Below are 21,866 nucleotides of genomic sequence, written 5' to 3'. Positions count from 1 at the left end.
AAACCGTGCCAAACAAGGTCCAATCTTTTCAGTTTTCGATTCTGTGCCAATATCACGACGATAATTACGTTACTATGCGAGTGTTACCATCAGTTACCATTAATCTCGCCACGAGCATATTTCATTCTATGTGAACTGATCCTTAATATTGTGGTATATAACCATAGCTACACTGTATATGCAAAATGCATCAACAAGTTGAATTTCTAATTAAAAACCACGTTATAACATTATATTGCGGCTCCGAAACCCAGATATGATTATACGAATTTAGGCATAATAAACATACAGAAACAAAGTGGATAATCCGTAAACTGTGCACCAACACGTCATTTCTCATTAATCATTACATTTCAGTATATGTATGATGAATAGAAGCACCATGTTGTGAAAACAAATTTAATAAAATGTTTCACATATAAGTTAGCTTATCTTATCGCTAGGAACACAGAAAAAAAAACTACACAAATTTAGGAGACATATGTCGATGTTGCTTTCCCCGAATGGTATGGCCGTGTTCGAATTAAAAACAAACCCTGACAAAAATAATAAAGAATGATTTTAATGTAATTCTTGGGTAGCAGCTCTGTATTAAAGTTACTCCATAAATACTGATAAAAATGTAACGTATACAAAGCCAGAGGGAACAGCAAAAAAGACAGAATTTATGGTTGCAAATGTGGGTGTTTGGATGTGAATTATTTCGACTCGTTTGTGTATGACCACTATGATTCAGGTCGTAAAGTTCTATTCATTATTTTATTTCTGCAGTAGTAAAATCGAGAAAGTTATGTACCCTTCGGAATCGTTTTGGGATACATTTAAGGGTTTTTCTCTCATTTTCATAAATTATTCATTTTGGTGTTTGTTCGTTTCATTTAAAATAAACTAAAAATTGGATTTCCAATATTCGAAGAAACAATACCACAAAACGAACAAGGTGCAACTATTTTATGTGCGGTGGCGTAGCACTTCTCCTATCGTTATGACTCGTATGCCAGACGTTAAAAAGCTTCCGAATGTTGATAGTGTATTTTAATAAACTTACATGTGTTGTGTACGTGTTCAACTCACACCAAGAAAACATGTCCCCAAAAATGTTCTATGTTAATGCTAGGAGCAGTGCTATGGCGTTGTGTGAGTATTCACAATACTTTACACGATACTGGAAAAATTATATTGGGTTTTGCATAAATTGTTTCGATATCAGAAAGGAAGAGTACATCTAGGAACTAATCCCACCCATGACGGGAGATAGTGGAATTATCAATTAACCTATAAGAATACTGTTTACGATTTCCATAAACATATTTGCATTAAAGACGATAACAGTGAAAAAAAAAAGTTGTTGTTGATTTTGGAAGATAGCACGATAAATAATTGAAACGCAATGTAAACAACATTGTGGGTAAAATTTTGAAAGCCAAGCTGATTGTTGTATTGTTTTTTGCACTGTATGAACTTTGAGTGCTGATCTATGTTACCACTACAAAAAAAAGCTCAGGATTCTGGCTGAGTTATGCAGCAATTCAATATAACTCAGGCAGAATCCTAAGCATTTTTGTTTCTACGTATTGATAAACACAAAGTATGGTCGAAAAATTCGTTCATCGCTACTCGTCTTCTATGATCAAAGTTTTCTATTGTAATGCTGTACTGTAAGACTGTTGTCAGTGTTGTCTATTAAATAAATTGATCAGTGCCAAACCGGCTACCAAGAGGCCCTTCGGGGAAATCGGCAAATTGTCCGTAAAATTGGAAAAAGACTCTTTTTTATATAAAGATGCCAAATTCCTAGTATGGCCAGTTGATGCCCTTTTTCTTTTCTTTGACTTAGAGGGATTTTTTTGAAAGTGGACCAGGCTCCGTCGGAGCTATTTTTTGGCGACACTTTGTTTGCATTCCCAGATAGCCAGATAGTCTAAAACCGCAGTCGTTTAATTTTAATATTCTTTCACTGGCTGGGGAACTTCCACCAAAAGTCGAAAATTGGTGTTTTTTGTATGTAATTTACTGCCGCTACAGGCTATGGACATACATGTGTGGGGGTTCATTGGATAGGTATTGTCCAGTAAATATGGGGCAAGCACATATATCTTCCATGTCATGTACCATTATTCGAAAATAACAAAAAACAAGGCATCAGAACAGTCGGAGCGTTTGCTGCGACTTAGCCCCGTACGACCCGTAATACTATTTCGGCCGTAACCATAATACGTCCGTAGCCGTAATACGCCCGGAACCCTAATACGTCTACAACCCTCTAATGCGTCTGTTACCAAAATGCAAGTCAAGTTGGACATGGTCAAATTTACTGAAAGTGTTCATTTTTTAAATTGCGCATAGCGCAATTACGAAAGCCCGTACGAAGTACCTTTCAAATAAAACCAACAATTTACGACATTATTTTATAAACCAACTTTTTTTGCCAACTTTCCATTGGGTATTCAATTACCTCTCAAATAAAACAAAAACTAGCAAAATCGGTTGAGATTTACTCGATTTATGTGCAAAAAGCACTTAGGGCCGAGTAGCGGCCTTAGTCCAAGGGCGCAAATTTGAAACTTTTTTTGCCATCATTCTATTCGGCATTCAATTATCTCTCAAATGAAACAAAAACTAGCAAAATCGGATGAGATTTACTCGATTTATGTGCAAAAAACACTTAGGGCCGAGTAGCGGCCTTAGTCCAAGGGCCCAAATTTGAAAAATTTTTCGCCACGTTCTTTTCGGTATTCAATTACCTTCCATAAAAAACTAAATCTAGCAAAATCGGATGAGATTTACTCGATTTATGTGCAAAAAACACTTAGGGCCGAGTAGCGGCCTTAGTCCAAGGGCCCAAATTTTAAACTTTTTTCGTCACGTTCTTTTCGGTATTCAATTACCTTCCATAAAAAACTAAATCTAGCAAAATCGGATGAGATTTACTCGATTTATGTGCAAAAAACACTTAGGGCCGAGTAGCGGCCTTAGTCCAAGGGCCCAAATTTGAAACTTTTTTTGCCATCATTCTATTCGGCATTCAACTATCTCTCAAATGAAACAAAATCTAGGAAAATCGGATGAGATTTACTCGATTTATGTGCAAAAAACACTTAGGGCCGAGTAGCGGCCTTAGTCCAAGGGCCCAAATTTGAAACATTTTTTGCCATCATTCTATTCGGTATTCAATTATCTCTCAAATAAAACAAAATCTAGCAAAATCGTATGAGATTTACTCGATTTATGTGCAAACAAGGCATCAGAACAGTCGGAGCGTTTGCTACGACTTAGCCCCGTACGATCCGTAATCCTATTTCGTCCGTAACCATAATACGTCCGTAGCCGTAATACGCCCGGAACCCTAATACGTCTACAACCCTCTAATGCGTCTGTTACCAAAATGCAAGTCAAGTTGGGCATGGTCAAATTTACTGAAAGTGTTCATTTTTAAAATTGCGCATAGCGCAATTACGAAAGCCCGTACGAAGTACCTCTCAAATAAAACCAACAATTTACGACATTATTTTATAAACCCAAATTTTTTTGCCAACTTTCCATTGGGTATTCAATTCCCTCTCAAATAAAACAAAAACTAGCAAAATCGGTTGAGATTTACTCGATTTATGTGCAAAAAGCACTTAGGGCCGAGTAGCGGCCTTAGTCCAAGGGCGCAAATTTGAAACTTTTTTTGCCATCATTCTATTCGGCATTCAATTATCTCTCAAATGAAACAAAAACTAGCAAAATCGGATGAGATTTACTCGATTTATGTGCAAAAAACACTTAGGGCCGAGTAGCGGCCTTAGTCCAAGGGCCCAAATTTGAAAAATTTTTCGCCACGTTCTTTTCGGTATTCAATTACCTTCCATAAAAAACTAAATCTAGCAAAATCGGATGAGATTTACTCGATTTATGTGCAAAAAACACTTAGGGCCGAGTAGCGGCCTTAGTCCAAGGGCCCAAATTTTAAACTTTTTTCGCCACGTTCTTTTCGGTATTCAATTACCTTCCATAAAAAACTAAATCTGGCAAAATCGGATGAGATTTACTCGATTTATGTGGAAAAAACACTTAGGGCCGAGTAACGACCTTTGAGCCCTCCCAACAAGCTCGCGTCCTACACAAAAACAATGTTCAGCAACTTTGTTCTACTCGTCAATACCTTTCATTTGATATATCACAAGCAGCTATTACGTGCGTATTTCGGTAGATATCGTCGAAAGACTGAAAAACACCTATAGGGCCCTAGCTCTGGAAGGGCCGACCCTACCATGCCCATTTTCGAACTTGACCTTACTTTTGTCGATACCAATCGGGGAAAAAAAGAATTTTGAAAAAAGGTTGTGATTTGCTCAAGCTAGAGGGGTCACGGACGGACGGACGGACGGACGGACGGACGGACATTTTTTTTATTGCGGATTCGTCATCTATGAACATAACCAAAAGCTTTGCCCTTACTCTCTGCTTCCAATTCGACGTGTTACAAACGGCATATTAATCTTATAAGCCCCCAGTACTTCGTACGGGGCTAAAAATATTTCAGTCAAAGGACGGAAATTTTGATGAGCTTCAAAAGGTGATATCTCGCACCTGGCGAATGTTTATTTTTAGATCAGTGGATGACCTGATACAGACTTAACCTAGCTTCACAATGATACCCCAATTGCCGTAGTAGTGACAACTTTTTAGGAACAAAGTGAATGGCGTTACTGTAGGGTACACAAAAACAAAATATTAATTTTAGAAAAATACTCGAATTATGCTGTTTTTGATGTCTGCGTCCACTGATCGAAAGATAAATATTCGCCAGTACGATATAAGTATCACCTCTTGAAGCTCATCAAAATTTCCGACCCTTGATTGAAAATTTTTTTTTGTTATTTTCGAACAATGTTACAGGACATGGAAGATATCTGCGCTTGCGCAATGAGCAGTAAATCACGTACAAAATACACCAATTTTCGACTTTTGGTGGAAGTTCCCCAGCCAATAAAAGAATATTAAAATTAAACGACTGCGGTTTAGACTATTGGGCCAAGGGTTATCTGGACATGTAAACAAATTTGTCGCCAAAAAATAGCTCCGACGGAGCCTGGTCCACTTTCGAAAAAAATCCATCTTAAACTTTTGCTATTATACGCTGTACTGTAATTTTTCACTGTTACGCCCCGTTTCAGATTTTGTTTTGAACGCTCATTTCTGACATAAGTACATCAAACTTCCATCGGCGGCAGCAAGCATATCACCACTTTTACTATCTATTACTTCGTATCATTTGATCTAAGAATTTTCAACAGATTGATTTGAAATCTTTTACTTCACTTTTCGTTAACATTCATTTTATAAGACCACATATCCCATAACAGGTTAACGGGTTAACAAGACTCTCATCTCAGCACTATAATTCACCGAATATTTTCTATTATATCCAAACGGCAGACGGAGGCTAGCTTTTTTTCGGTAGTGCGTGCGTTGTCTCCGTCGGTGCACATCGTCGATGTATATTAAGTAGAATACATTTCCTGTGAAACTTTATGGGAAAAACGTCCAACATTTTTATCAACGTTTTTTATTAGCAAACTTTTTCCTTTCTAAACTTTTCGACTTTTCGTAATTTTAGTAATTTCCGAATTTCCTTATTGATATTTTTTCCCCACGTAGTGCCTGACGAGCCACTTAAAGTTTGCGTTTTTATCGGTTTTGATGATGGTAAATAGCGGTCCGGTCGTTTTTGACGTTCGTGACTGTTGTTGCGCTGAAAATATAATTATTGTCTCACCATCGATTTTCTTAAAACTTTTGCACTTAACAATCTTAAAACTTGACGCTAGAAAATAATATTTCAAACCCAAGTTTCCTCAACGTAGCGTTCGAAAATTACACCAATGAAACGGTTGTATTGAATCAATCGGTTAAATAAAATAATTTTTGTCTGATTCAAAGATATACTTTGATATTCAACTTATAGTAGAACACAAAACTTGGTTTTCAATTTAATTGCTCAAAAGATTTCCATACCTGCACAATTTAACGTAAACAGCATGATGCCAATGATAAAGAAACGAAAGTTAAAATACATTTTTAAATCAAAATTGCAGTTCAATGATTATTGTTAGACACATTTACGGTAAGTAAATTTATTTCAAAGTTTTCAGATTCTTTTATAGAAATCAGACTGTTCAAAGTTTTTCTTTTTTATATAACGAAAACCAAAGAAAACAAAATTAAATCTTAATCAACCGAGAAATTGTTTTGGTTCACACTTCTTTTTAGATATTTCATTTCTTTGTTCAAATACGTACTTATACCGTTGAAATATTAGAGACACGATATGCTTAATGCATTCGTTAGATTCAGTTAAACATCTTCGCTTTTCAAAACAAATTGATTTAATATTTATTCTCAACAAAACTCTACACCGTTTTAATGGTGTATCGTATACGTTGAAGCTCGTATAAATGCTGATTTTTATCATTTATTTTCGTAGCGGAAAAGAGGATCTCAAAATAAAGTAAAGTTAAGCAAGGAGCTTCGAAATAAAGAGAAGTTTTATTTTAAATTTTATTGTTCATTTTATTGTTTATGTATGTTCTTCTTCAGTGATTATGACTTAAAGTACAAGATTTATGACTTATAAACACTGACAAAAAATGATTATCTGTAGCTGGTAGAAAGTAGAACAGTTAATGCTACCTAAGTCACCTAGTCAACAACTATGGATGGCCAACCAAAAAGAATGCATACGAAACCCTTCCAATGATTTGTGTCGAAATCCTGTAGTCATACACTCCTAAAATTTACGAGACCGCAATTAAGGCGAGTAATTGGTGCGATTACGAACCACTGTAAACTCAACGATTATCTCCACAGAAGAGATCGACCCAATCTGTTCTTCTCGTCTGGCACCTCTGACTGATGTACAATGTACATTTCCTTAGGACGTGTCCAACCTAAAGTTTTGCACCGTTATGTATTGTATGTTCCGAGATGGGAATCAACCATCTTTCGATGGCAAGTTCGTTAACGACTTCTTATTAAAAACTGGGAAATTTTCCTGACAGAAAAAGTTGGATGTAGAAGATTTTCTACGTTTTAAGAAGAATAAATTCAAATTGCTATCCTTGCTAAATAAATTGAAATGAATCATCGGAACTTCGCATTCTCCAGTTTAGGATATTAACTCTAAGCTATTTAATACTGAAGGGGTCTCTACCGACTGTCAATTAGAAGTATTAATACGATTAATACATTAGTTGGTTTTTCAGCTCCAGCCTGCTGCAAGTAACATATAAATTGCTTCTACACGTAACTTTACCAAAAAATTTCCAGCGTCCTGCCTTGTGAGTGAACAATGAACATACACACTGAATCATTGATATCTGTTCGCTAATACATCCCACACGTACTGAAGTTACACAATTGAGGATAAATATCACATCGTGTAATCAAAGAAACATAAAAATACTTAAAAGAATAATAGAAGAGAAAGCGAAATTCAAGATTTCGAGGAAAGAGTGGAATATAAAATAAATAAATAAAAAAATAACACGAAATCGTACAATACGAAAATCTCACAAATAAATCAAGGCAATAGATGTATAGCAATAAAATCACAAAATTTTGTAAAGAGATCTGCTGAATGTCACCGAGTACGTGTATTGTAGTCCGACGATTGTACGCCAATTGAGGGTCAGTTCCTTGTGTGTTTGTCATTTAGCAGTTATTTGGTTGACCTACGATAAATAGAAGATAAACATAGAATTTCAGTAAGGTAGCGAGTGTGCTGAAAAAGGGCAACATTTCATTTTTATTTTAAAGACTCCTGTCTGTCAATGAAATTTTGAAGGAAAATTGGAGGGGATAGGAGAGGTCCGTTCAGTGTATTGGAGTATCAACATTGTCTGTTGAATATAGTGAAGTAAACACTGCAAATTCTTAATTAATTTTTCGACTTAGTGAACACATAATGCGCACGCGAACCTTACAACGTTAATTTTACAAAAATCACATAATACATTGGCTTAAAGCAGTTTTAATGTACTTGTGACATCATTTTTGAACGCAGTGCCCACGTAGCACGTAGCACTTCGAGATAAAAACATCCCAGGCTTTGGCCAGTCCTTAGTACATCCGATGATGCTTTTCTTTCGACAGCAAGGAGTTTGTACATACAAGAACCTATGAAAGCTTTTTCAAACCTTCAAGAGCCACACACCCGTGGAACTTTCAGTCAGTGGTGAGTTGGGAAGTTTAGTGATGACTTGAATTACATTTCAACTATGATTCACTTAACTTTTTCTTCATGTGAAAATCAGTATAGTGTTCGATAGAGCTAGTAGTCCAGATGAGAAATGGTTTTTTTGAACTGCATATTGATACAAAACACCGGGAGACGTATTTAATTCTCTCTCAAATCGAAACAGTGGTTGAATGCCTTATCTCCTTTTCTTTCGACACTCACAGCCGTATCTTCCCTTGTGTCTGTAACCTTGTGATTTAGACGACAATTTCTGTTTCCGCGCCATTTGCTTCAGCATAATTCGAACATTAAAAATCTTCATACTGAAATGTACAATTTGACAAGACATGTTGACAGAATGTTTACTTAAGGCTGTCTTGCAAAATGACTTCTTTCCATAGAGCGAAGATCGAAAATTTCGCTATATGACTATTGCTATATCGCATGAGAAGGTATAACATAAAGACAGACGCAAAAACACTGCAATTATCCTCAAGAAGTAGGTGTACCGAAAACCTTTTTTTTATTAGCGTCGAACTGGCTGCCGTAATTTTAATGAAAAGCCAATTAGATATAAACTTTTGTTTTATGGAACATAACAATCTAAAATTCAAAGCATTCATCACAAAAATCATTGGTATAAGAGTCCAACGGGGAATTAACAGCAACAAGTAAATTTGAAACGTCTGTAATTTATGTTAACTTGTTGAAGAGGCAGTTTAATATTGCCTTGTAAATGGACTATATACATTGTGATTTATTAAGATTGGATTCTGTTCTACGTCTTCGTTCCAAACCATCATGTTGCGTATATATTTATACACGTCCCTTAACGAGCATGCATAATGAATGAGAACACTTAACTTTAATTTGTATTCAGGTGCGTTAGTTATTCCAAAATTGAATTCAAGACATAAAAGCACATACTAATAGGATGGGATACATTCAAAAGTAATTAATGTCTATCAACAAGTAGTGTGGTGTATACATAACTACTCTATCAAACATGATGTGGAGTCATCTATTATGCACATCCTAATGTTGCGTATTTAATATAAATGTGTACATTATCATTCTTGAATCCTAAAATAAGAAAGAGATACATTTCTCGTTTCTTGCCTGGATGTTACTTGAATATTGATAGGCGGTGGTGAAAAAGATCTATGTAATATGGTTGATAATCGTCCCTATTTATTTCGCTGGCGGCACAGCACATATAATAGCTCCACAGTGTGAGTAGAAAGAAGAAAAAAAGGCAAAAGAAAAATATACCGCCACAACATTGCAAATCGAAATGGATCTCGTAATTTATTCCAGTTAGTGACTGTCTGAGTTATGACGGTATAGGTCGTGTAATTCGTTTGACGGCGATGAGACTCTCTCTCTCTCTTTTTCTTTTCGTAAATGGTAGTTTTCACACTTCTTTTTCCATCGCTATACTGTCAATGTTTCGTTTACGATAAACGGTTGATTTTCTATCGGAAAATATTTATGCCTTTTTGCCAATAAAATGTCTGAATATCTGGACTGTCTGCTCATAATAATTTGAGCATTTATATTCGATCCGAACATAAATCACTTATGCATTAAATTGAAACATGTTTCGTGAACACAACGACAAATCTTCAGTCCTTCAGTGGAAAGGGGCTCGACGAAAACACTTTGTTTTGTTCGACTCAAGTCGGCTCAAGAAAGTTTTATTTACGGTCCCATATCAGTTAAATTCTCACAATTTCTGTTTCGCGGAAAATTTATGGGATGTGAATCGATGCGAAAATGTTGATGCCACGAATTTTGCGAGAAACTGTGATGGGTTTCATTTTTTCAATGTATGCATGTCATGACCCCAATTATCTCGGCGAAAATCGTAAATATTGTATGTTATATCCTTGTAAAAATTTGTGAGTATTAAGTAGTTACGGACGGCTATCATCTGCTATTGATTACAGATGATCGACCAGAGGAATGAACGACAAGCTCCCAGTAATACGGCTTTTTACAAGGGGGTAATCACTAGTAAATCAGTAAATCAAGTAAATCACGGTAAATCACAAAAAATTTTGAAAAATTTTTGAAAATTTTTTAATTGTCACTGGATTACATTTCGAAGTATCGTGGCCGTAAACATATAGGATAAATTTCATGAACTAATACAAATTGAAGTAAATAGATTCAAATTTAGTAGAAACTTCATTTTTGATTTACTTGATTTACTGTGATTTACCGTGATTTACCGTGATTTACTGAGCTAGTAAATCAGTGATTACCCCTCGGCTTTTTAGATATAGTGAAAAAAAAGTTTTAAAAAAAAATTAGGTAAAAGATTTCAGATCTGTTGAAAATACTTAGATCAATTGAAGTAAAAGATCCGACAGTAAAACTGTGAGTCTGTGAAACGTTAATACAAATGTTTTACGGAAATATTTTATACGCGAAGCGTAGCTCAGTGTAACTATTCCATCATCCGTTGTTTTGTTTTTTGGAAGCTCGTCACTGAAATGCTGATAAATTCCCAAGCTTAACATTGCCGATGACTCCTTACATTTTGGTCGATAATTAATTTTTGGCAGAATTGTGAACAGTGACAATGCGTCCGAGCACAGTTGGTTCCCAATATACTTCTTCTCCTTCTTCTTTTTACGATTACACTTGCCTATGTCCTCCGATACCACTGGTTTCCGTTTTATATCGTGCAATTTTTCGAGTCATATACGTACATGATGCCATTGTTGCATGTTGTTCTTTTGTCATCTCTTCCAAAATAACCAATGCTCGATATTACATTCATCATATTTATCGGAGCGTTCAGTTCAATTCTAGAGAATTCATCCGTTTACGAAATGAGACGAAAAGGCGTCTAGTCATTATTGCGAAATTCACACTTAAATAAAGAAATAACGATTCAGTTTACACCCTTTAAAAAAGAAACGCGCCGCTGTATAATCATAATGATTAAATCATTGAATCTGTTACTTCTATTGTTCAAAGTATCGCTCAGTGTTTGGTACAACATATTTTTCTTCGTTTGTTGTAACATTCATTTCACTACATTAGACCTAATGTAACCCCAGGTCATTGCTTATTTCTCTTATTGTTGTCGATAACATAATTACGCTTACTGTAGTAGTACGAATGGTTTTTGCGTTGGTGTTTTTTACCATTTCTGAAACGATAGCACAGATGCAGCACAAATGTCGTATACGAAATTTCGTTATGATATCGTGAGATCTCCACCAACACCATCTAGTTATGATTTGAAACTGTTGCGAACCAATTACCTCCTGTGCTCCGTGCGGGTCTTATGATTTAATTTTCATATCAAAGCCATAATTCAATTTCGTTTTTTTTTTAGAACACTGTGCCTGTGTACTGTGTTTGTTAACACCCGAGAAGATTTATATGTAGAAACTTACAATTCGGATTATATCACACATCTATGTCTGCATCAACATAAGCTTGGGATTATAGCAAGAATTCATAAATCTATTTGCATATTTTGATCAAAATTACAGAGAAAAACATGGGAAAAATATTTCGAGCGAAATACTGACCTTTCATGCATATATTCAGATGTTTAAAAAAATATGGTGAAGGGTGATTCACTGCACTGATTCTGTGTTGTGGCTATGGTGAAAATCGGATCAATCCTTGTTCACACCGTTATTTGAATAATAAATTAACGATTGACCAGTGCCTGCATAATAACGATGAAAAGTTTTAATTGAAAATAAACATTTCAACGTTGAGTAAATTGTGGTCAACTGATTTACGACGTGGACGATTGATTTAAGGCAAAATTGTCTTAAATTAACCGTAGATAAAGTCAAGTTTTTTTTAGCTCCTATGATACATAGTCGTGTACGAGTGTATGTTATTAAGCCTGATTATATGTTATCATGAAAGTCTTAAAACATTTTATTTTACAAAATTTCATTTTTTACTGGGAAGAGGGTTCATACACTTTTTTATTATTTATAGAAAGTGAAAGATGAATTGTCATCTGCGGCAGTCTTCAACAGATTTTTTTTTCAGAGGTGGTCTATGTGGTTGTGCAATAACAGTCCTAAAATTCTTATAAATTTTATCTCTAGAATTAAAGTCAAATTTATGGAGAGCTTGTTACATTTGTGTAATAAATCGTAGGTTTCACCACCGACAGATTCAGTTTTCCATATTACAGAATGCATTTGTAAAAATACAAATCTACATCCTCTGTCGGTGGCGTGTGGTGTGGGTACCCACTTGGACACGGAAAATACAGAAACAAAATCCGCAATCTATTATTTGCCTGTAATATACACTTTCCCGTTATATACAGTCAAACCCCCGAATGGTTGTATAGAATCAGAACCAAAATTACGGAAATACGACTGTTTATACTGTTAGTCAGTGGAAAATCTCATTTGAAGTTGAGAAAATCGTAAACTAAAGGGAAAACAAATTGAATTTCATATTAAATGATGAATTTGTTTCGTAAAAGGCATTTGCATTTGGGATAACATTTTAGTGAAATGTGTCGTTAAACAAACATTTGTTTACGAGGAAAAGTTTATCGGCAAATAGCATCGACCTTCGACAAGTTGTATATATATTTGTAATTATAAAATCAGCGAGTTGAATAGAAATGCGTTTCGAATTCATTTTTCAATTAACTCTTTGAATTTGCCGGCTATTTCATTCAGGCCTACAATGGACTTTATACAAGACTTTCCCTAACTAGTGTTGAAATATCCCGACTTCGTCGCTTATTTCCAACGTTGTTCCTAACTTATGCTAACTTATGTGTTAGGAAAATAACTATTATATCACTACAGACGACTTAAAATACAAGCTGTTACAATGCGTGTTTAGCCAAAACACTGTATCGAATTGATTTTGTGCTATGGAGAGCTTTCGAAAGCTGTAACCTTTTTTCGATTCCATTGGAAAAGTGAAATATTTCGGTGGAATACGAAAGGAGCTTAAAGCTATCCAAACATCTTAAAAGGCAAGGACACAAATACGATGCTTTGGCTTGACACGGCAGAACAACGAAGTGGCTCAGGTTCGATTCTGGTTAGGACTTGATCAAACCAAACCCGTTCCCTTCTCGAATTCTGTTCGCCCACACACACACACACACACACACATGTCTGAATATAAGCAAAATCTTGCCGGTGACACTGATCTGATGTCGCATAGGAAATAAATATAGAGGAAGTAGAAATTACCTACATTTACCTTGTAGGTTTCATGTTTCCAGAAATTTATTGTACTGATGTCTAGTTGCACGAATATTGAATTATGGGAGAAATCAAATCTTAAGGTTAACTTTTTATATCGATGCGATTTGCCTGACGATGTTATTGATTGATTGAGTGGAAAACTTGATATTGTTGATCTTGTCTAGCGTCGTTTTCCGCTAAATATCAATTCAAAAAGCGCATATGGGAAAAAATGGGAAAATTCTTTCAATTGAATAAGAAGTGATTGTTAAAAACGGTTCATATAGATTTCAATCGTTCATGATAGTCTTGGAGCATCCTCGAACGAATCCGATAATCGTCTATATTAAAAGAACAGAAATTGTGCCATACAAGCAACTGGAGCGGAACGAGAAACATAAAAAACCAAATTGTAAGGATATTCGATCAGACCTTCATCTTCATGGCATTGCCAGCGGGAAATTCAAAGGGGCTAATATATTGAGAAAATTTATTGCGTAGATATAATGATGGATCATCGACCAGCCACACGCTTATACGTTGGATCGTAAGGAATTCTAGTTGCGTTTTCAGAATTCATATGAAGTATTTTTTTTTAAATAAAATATGTTTGATAAAAGTTCCGAACAGCACAAGGTTCATTAGTCCCAATCATTTCCAATTTTACTTACACCAAAGCTTATTTGTTCGGTTACTCCCTACAATTTTGTTGATTGATTCATCTGTAGATAGGGTGAATTATAAAATCAGTTCCGCAACGAGGATGCTTGACGGCTCAATTCTGATGTTTGTCGATTGCGTAAAAGTAATTATACAGAGGTTATAACAATTTATTATGAGTTTGTACTTCAAATCATTTTACACGATTACTGATTTTCATCGGAAAGTTATGGTGGTCGTAGTTCCGAGGATTCTTATGTCTTATCTTTATCTTCTTGTTTCGATTAACTTAATTTTCCTTAAACAATTATGGCAAATAATTAAGTCATTCTTTCTTTAGACCTGATAAAAACGTAACTTAAGCTTAATAAAAGCGCCATTAAGCTTAATAAAAGCTTAACTTACGCTTAATAAAAGCTTAACTTACGCTTAATAAAAGTGCAACAGTGAGTCAATCTTCAAAACTAACGTTGGTTCCCTTTGGGAAAAATAAGATATACCAGAGGGCCCAATGAGTGTGATGGTCCCCAATGAAACTACGTGTCTGCTTAAAATAATTTAATGTAAGATATCCCTATCCCGTATGTCATGTTTTTTGATGATATTTAAGCATAAAGAATTTATGATTTTAGCTCTCATACACAAAAAAAAATCAATATACCAACAACAACACTGTAAAAGTTGATAGATGACAAACAAGAAAAAGTCCCTCAAGAGACAAGTATTTACAAATACCAGAGCGGTTTTCACCTTACCTCAGTAACATTTATCGATTTTTTATTATTGTTATATGTTTGTCTGTGATTTTTCTCGGCAAAGTCTTTTTTATATTCCTGTGTTGTATGCAAACCCTCCCGTACACAAGAAGAAGAAACATGAAAGGAACTAAATTGAATATATAACAAAACGTAAAAAAGTCGAGAGGAAAAATCAAAAGAAACGTTTCTTTGTTTAGTATAAATGTCGGTGTGGTTGAAGAAATTTATCGGTTTAAAAGGTTATATTGAAATGCAGTTTTATGCTATATGGGGCCCGCCATATGGGAATCATCATTTGCTATCACACTGGAGGGAGGAAAAATTTCCGTCATAACAGCATTTTGTAAAGCGTTGCAAATTGGGACGGATATTGACGTAGAGACTCGATTTAATTAGATTAGGATGGAGGGTCGAATCATGCTCTTACAATATAAATTATTAGGCGTATTTTGAATGATTTTAGGTTGAGAGGCATACAGTCCTTAACTCACTGTATTGTCGAATATTTTGAGTTTCGATCAAAGCATTTGGCTGGCGTGTTGCATGGACAAAGAAATTTACGACATTGGTCTTTGATGATCTGGACCGTACATATGATTTTTATCGAAAATGTATTCTTAATAAAAGTGGGAAATTTGAATCTAATAATTCTTAGTTTCGAGATTCTTTAAGTAAGATTCTAAAACATTCTGTAAGATTCTCATAGAGTTGGTTTAATGTCATTCGCAGTATCGAACACTCAAAAATAGCCCCTGGTATCCAACTATCCAATTTAAACTCTCCCCACATTCAGTGGTAAAGATAAAATTGAATTGGTGTTATGCTTAAAGCTAAGGCTCGGAAAAGGTCGAACGGAATTATAAGGCTATGACCTGAATTTTTGAAACCTATCAGGTGAGGTTTCAGGCTGACCTGAAATTTTTTAGAAATTTTCATACAAATCTGGGAAAAATATGAAACCGGACCTGAAAGATACTACTATATTACAGGTTTCAGGTCACTTCAAGTCAGATCTAAATGTATTAAATCAGTTTTCAGTTTTGTCTTGGATGTTTTATCTCACACAACGAAATAAAGTGCGAAGGTAATGCTAGGAGCAGTGCAATGATTTCTTCCTTATTTCAACCTGACGAAAGTTAAAGCTGAGTACCATTCTATTTCAAGACGTCAGTCTCTTCTCCCAACATTGCGTACCATATTTCTCCTTTATGCGTAGACAAGATCGATAACAGACATCCTGAAAATGTTGCATGCATTCACACGGAAAACGAGATAAACGAAAACAAAGCAAACAATTGATTAACATCCAATCTCGCCATCATAAATTTTCAAATTATGGCAACATTTCAATGTTAAATTTAGACTCTCTTCGACAGCAATATTCCCAGAAACATTTTAATCAAATAAACTCTGAAAATTTGTTAAACGTTACCACAAGTTCGACGATATCATTATATAATATTATTCGACAAATTCAACAACTCAGCATGTAGTTCGACTTTGTGAAGGGCGAAAAAGTCAGAATAGATAAAGCTTTCAGGCTTATGATGAGCGTATAAACGCAGAATTATCTAAAACAGAGAATTTTCCTTAAATAAATTGGTTTTAATTAATTAGTAATGTGTGAAATTCGTGTAAGATTTTGACGTATAATACGTGTTATAACTGTAAGATCGAATTCATTTTTTTTTTCAATTCCCTTATGTTGAAACTCTATACGCACGTTCATTATACATGTGAAAAAACCCAAGGGCATCTTGCCTGTGAATACATAAAGGATACATACAAATTGTAAAAAAATTTTAGCTATAGGGTTGTAAACGCGTTCCCGAGTAAAAATTGAATCTTAAACAGGTCTTTAGACAGTCGAAAATGAAAGTATTAGTGATGATTATTAACACGAACATAGTCTAATTTGGATCGATTAAGTTTGTTTATATTTTCAGGGTTTGAAGGTTATGACATGTATTCGGGATTATATTGTGAATTATGCCCATTATCTTTAGCGAATGGTTACAAAACGGTATTCAACTCAGACAATCGTAATGTAAAAAATCATAATAGTCCAAGAAAGAGCTTTAGATATGACATTAGCTTCAATCACGGATTTTTAGGAATTTTGTTAGATCCGTCATTCTTTTGCTCTCAGATTACAGTGCAAGATTCTTATTACCTGTCTAATCACTTTAAGATTATTTTCTTTATTATAAGGCCCGTCATTGGGAAATGACAGGACAGTTTCCCGAAAATGAATGGAAAATTTTATCACAAAAATTCACCGGAAAAATTCAATGAAACTCACCTCTTATGCTTTCCATTGTATTCGGGCATAGTCTCTTTAGGTCGCCAAGGCATATTTGAACACTAAACACTTTTTACTCGATGCAAAAAAAAAAAAATTTTTTTGGTTTGTCGCGACAAAAACACAGTAAATATTTCGACACAACTGTGGCAAAAGAGGTGAGTTACTTTGAATTTTTTCGGTGAATTTTTGTGATAAAATTTTCCATACATTTTTGGTAAACTGTCCTGTCATTTCCCAATGACGGGCCTTATAAAGTAGACTCTATGTTCCTTTTGTAACTATAGATGCCAATCGATTCCAAACACATTTTAAAACATTTTGGTCCACAAAAATATGAAAAACCACTTAAAACAGCAAAGATATCTCAATTTTAGTTTTCATTTCCATACTAAATCGCAAAATAGAAAAACAGACAGATCGTAACAAAGGAGAAAAAAGCTCTCTCTGACTTATAAATTTATACGACGAATGGCGTGGATTGGAAACGTTTCAAAGTTTTCCTCTACCCTACACTACCCTCTCAGAAATATCAATAATTAAATAAAAATGTTTTTATCTGTAAAAAAACACAATTTTCTTTATCTCATTGCAAGCACACAGCACCAGAATCCACTTGCGGTTAATTTAAGACGAATATATCGTTATTGTCTGCATCGTGCCACACTCTAGTATAAGAACCAAATTCGAAAAGTTTAAAGTATTTCGGTTACACAGATCGTTGGTGAACTTCTGATACGAGGAATACAAAAGGCACCGCAGGCATTTCTTTCCTTTCCTTTTTTTCAGAAGTCCCACCTCCATTGTACTTTAACAGTTTCCGATCTAGACTTAGGATGCAGCAATAAGTTAAAATTTATTTGAATATTGAGAGATAGTTGAGAAAATGTTAGGGAGATTGCGATTTAATTTGATGACGTAAAACTTAGAAATTACAATTAAAAGAAAGGAGAGCCGACTTTCAAATCATGAGTTTTACGTCGACTTATAATATAATACCCTGAAAACTACAAAAGCACCATCATTGCTCTCATAGCTGAATACAATTTTTTCGTGAAGATGTACCCTGAAAACTACAGCATCGCCATATTCAGCTAAAGAAAATTTGCTGACAGCTGGTGAAAACGTCAATAAGATCTAATATCTTGAAAACAATAATTTAATCGGGTAAATTTCGGATCTTGAAATTGGACTGGTTCGATGATCGGTTTCTTCTTTTCGACCTTTCTTCGCACTTCATAAGCTTCCTAATATAGTTATTATCCGTTATCCGCAAAGGATTTAAATAAGTTTCTGATTGATTTTTTCTTTCTTTATATTTATGTTTCGAAGCATACTTTTATGCAAACAATCCAATATTTTTTGGTATATGTTTACATCGTTGCTGGCTATCCAATATGCATAGATTCTTCGCTTCTCTTTGATATGAGTGGTGTGGTAGAAGTCTGTTGCTCTCAAATCGAACGGCTGGATCAATATTATAATACCATCACTTCTTTGCTCTTTCTCGATTATAATATAAGCAATAAAATCAACCTTTATATTGGATCAACTAGTTGCTACAAGAAAACTTTTTCATCTTAACATTGTATGCTCTATCTCACCAGAGAATTCGAAATGGATTCTTACAAATTTAATTATGTCTGGCGATGTGTTTAGAATATATTTTAGATTGGTACCTACTCTCATCACCATAATCATTGACAGCACAGCCTCTTATGATTCTTTAATAGCTACAGTAGCTAACTTTTAAAAACCAGCAATCAGTAAGAATTTATAAATGAATCTTAATTCTTTACTCTTAACTCTGAATAAATTAGCTAGGCGTTAGCGGCATAAGCAACCTTTCAAATTAAAAAAGATCCCTCCAAGTCAAGCTCAGTTTTTGTATTGAACAAAAGTTCTGATGTTTTTATTATTAGTAGTTGTAACGCACAACACACTCACTCTACTTGACATACATTTAATTGCTGTTTCCGTAATTTATTTGATGTACGAAACTAATTCCACAAATCCAAAGTTGCATTTTCTATTGAAATGGCAGAGAAGATAACGTTGTTTTTTCGCTATTTTCCTTTTTTACAAAAAGTAAAACAGCGGAAAACGATTTTATTGCTTGTCCCATGCGAAGATTGACCATTAAATAGCAGTTTCCTCCTCAGAAAATCATCGATTACACGAATAATAATGAGATACTTTTGCAACATTACCTTCTTGCCGATATCTATGGTCTCGACATCATTTTGCTAACTGCCACTTCAATAACGATAGATTATGTACGTTGGCAGAGTGAAGATGTGTGGTATAAGTCTCGTACATTAAATATATAACGAAAACAACAATTAAATGTGTGTGTCAAGTATAGCTTAAAGAGCTCAGCTCTATTCTTTTGTAGTGCTTAATGATCAATAAAATAAACACCAATACGTTCAATACAAAAATCGGATTTGACTTGAAGGGAATGTGTTTGGTGTTTGAGAAGGTGTCGCTAGAATATTTACCTATGACTTTCGACAACTTTAAGAAACTTTAAGTTAATTATATTTTTTAAAGTTGTCGATAGGTTAATTTACAATTCTTAAAATACTGGCCGGTTTTTAACAGTTAGCCACTGTACAGTTCGGTTTATTCTAATTTTCTTATTCGACTTTAATTGGTAATTAAAAACAATAAAGAAAAGAAAAGTTTAGAGATAAAAAACGAACTCATCCAATCATAAACAACTGTTGCGTCTATCCAATCCACTTTTAATTATTATTGTCTGTGCTTTCATCAAACTTACAGGCGGTTGGGTGCATAATTTTTTTTTATGTACGTAACTTAATTACTCATTTAGATTAAGTTTATTGCCGAAGAAACTTTGCGAATTTACACAGATACTTAGAATTTTTTTTTTTACCGTGAAGTGATAACAAGTGTACCACTTATAGATGTTAAAACTTCTATAAATTCAATAAAATAAAATTGTATTTTCTCTTCCAGTTCGTTCACATTTTCGTATCATGGAATCTCGTCAAGGACAATTTCCAGCAACTTTTCCGGACACATTTAAAAACTTTTTCTCAATGTTAAATGAAGAAGAAGACCATGTTGAACTATTTTCCAATTTATTGGAGGACAAGGTAACAGCGATTCGAAACATTTTACCGTAAAAGTTCACCTTCCCGACATAAAATTTTCTCTTTTCTGATCAGATAATACCTCGTTCCAATAAATGCAAATTTCGCGGAACTGCCACAACGAACATATCATCCGTTAGCCGTGGTGGCCATGGATGTCGAAATTTGTCAAATACCACGAATTTTGGTCGATCGAATTCGTTTCGTATGCCACGATCGGGTAATGACTATTGCAAACATATGAAATACTGTTGCCTTCATCAAAATCAAAAAACTTATTTCCTAAAACACGACGACCGCGGATTACATAATATTAGCGATGATGAAAAACGTCGAAAACATTTTGGAAAATTAACGGAAAATGATCATGAAAATGAGAGTAGCTGTGGTAAGCATTAATGCAAAGTTTCTATGTTGTGTAGAAAGTTGATCATAAATGTGGAGGCTGGTCGAAATTTGAAGCATAGTTATCCACTTAAATAAACAATAAAAGTTGGTCGGCTGTATGTGGGTGACAAGCTTTGCTTCTACTTCCATCCGTCTTTTGTTGTGAGTCTACAACTAGAAGCGAGTTCAAACCCGAGTTCGAGTTCGAGTTCGCTCAGAGTTTAAAATTTGCACAAAGTTTTTACGCTACTCTCAATCAAATCAATGGTCTGAAACTTATCACTTTAACAGCGTAAGCCGCATTCTATTGACAAATGGTTCAAACTGCATAATTCTTATTACAGTTACTTACAGGAAACGTCAATGAAATTTAGACATGAATTTACTGTTTTTCAGCTGGTCCTCCTCTGATACAAACAAAATTGCTCATACTATACAGTCTTACCACTACCCTGAGCGTGCGTGTAACTGTTCTACCGTATGAAGACATATAACAATTTTGTTTGAATGAGTGGACCAGCTGAAGCAAACTGATGTCTAAATTTCCCTAGCGTCGACTGTATTACGACCCGTCGGTTCCCGTTACAAACTCATGTTTGTAAAAGATTGCAGACTTTCATACATTAATTGCTAATCAAGAGCTTGTAAGCACAGAGAAAAAAGAACTAAAATCTAACATTTTAACCCATTGAAAATTTATGATTATCCGAATAAAAATAACAGTTGCCTCTATGAACCGTCGAATGAACTTCCCAATAAGTCATTATTTAGAAGCAGCGAAAAATTAAAAGGCATAACCTGATTCTCGTTCATCAATCCGCATGCATTACCAGTGTTAATATATTTACTTATGAATATCACCTGCGATGTATAATGCATATTAATGTGGAATTCGGATATCGCATGTGGAATAAATAACACGAATTGGATTGTGATCGTTGCAAACGTGATTTCTTTACTTTTCCACACTGTAGCTACACTTAGCCTTCTTCGAAAAAAGGCAATTTTTCAAAAGTAATTCTAAATGGAGAACGCGTCTTTCGAAAGAAAATAGAAGTTCGGTTCAATAATTTGGTCAATTTTAGATGATGAGGGAAGTGTGTTAAAGAATGCCTGTTATTCATGGACGAGATTAGACAGCGCTCATATCCCGTTTTTTTTTCTCAGCAGAAATAACACATAAAGATGTTAAAAGCAATCTCGACCGAATTC

At 34.7% G+C, this 21,866-nt stretch overlaps 1 protein-coding gene across 2 annotated transcripts in view; it reads left to right on the top strand.

Moving 5' to 3' along the window:
* Positions 1-21,866, top strand: part of LOC119068404 (sca1 complex protein phr) — a 57,065-nt gene that overhangs the window by 8,270 nt on the left and 26,929 nt on the right. The window contains exons 2-3 of one of the 2 annotated variants that reach the window (XM_037171967.1): positions 20,131-20,270; positions 20,343-20,487. In XM_037171967.1, the coding sequence (XP_037027862.1) occupies positions 20,151-20,270; positions 20,343-20,487 (265 nt within the window). In that variant the 5' untranslated portion in view covers positions 20,131-20,150. Of the gene's footprint in view, positions 1-20,130; positions 20,271-20,342; positions 20,656-21,866 lie in introns of both variants that reach the window. The other variant, XM_037171966.1, reaches the window with a different exon arrangement.

The sequence above is a fragment of the Bradysia coprophila genome (genome assembly GCF_014529535.1).
Source record: "Bradysia coprophila strain Holo2 chromosome X unlocalized genomic scaffold, BU_Bcop_v1 contig_182, whole genome shotgun sequence".
NCBI lineage: Eukaryota > Metazoa > Arthropoda > Insecta > Diptera > Sciaridae > Bradysia > Bradysia coprophila.
The sequence above is the reverse complement of the archived record's forward strand: the minus strand, read 5'-3'. Positions and strand labels throughout refer to the sequence as shown.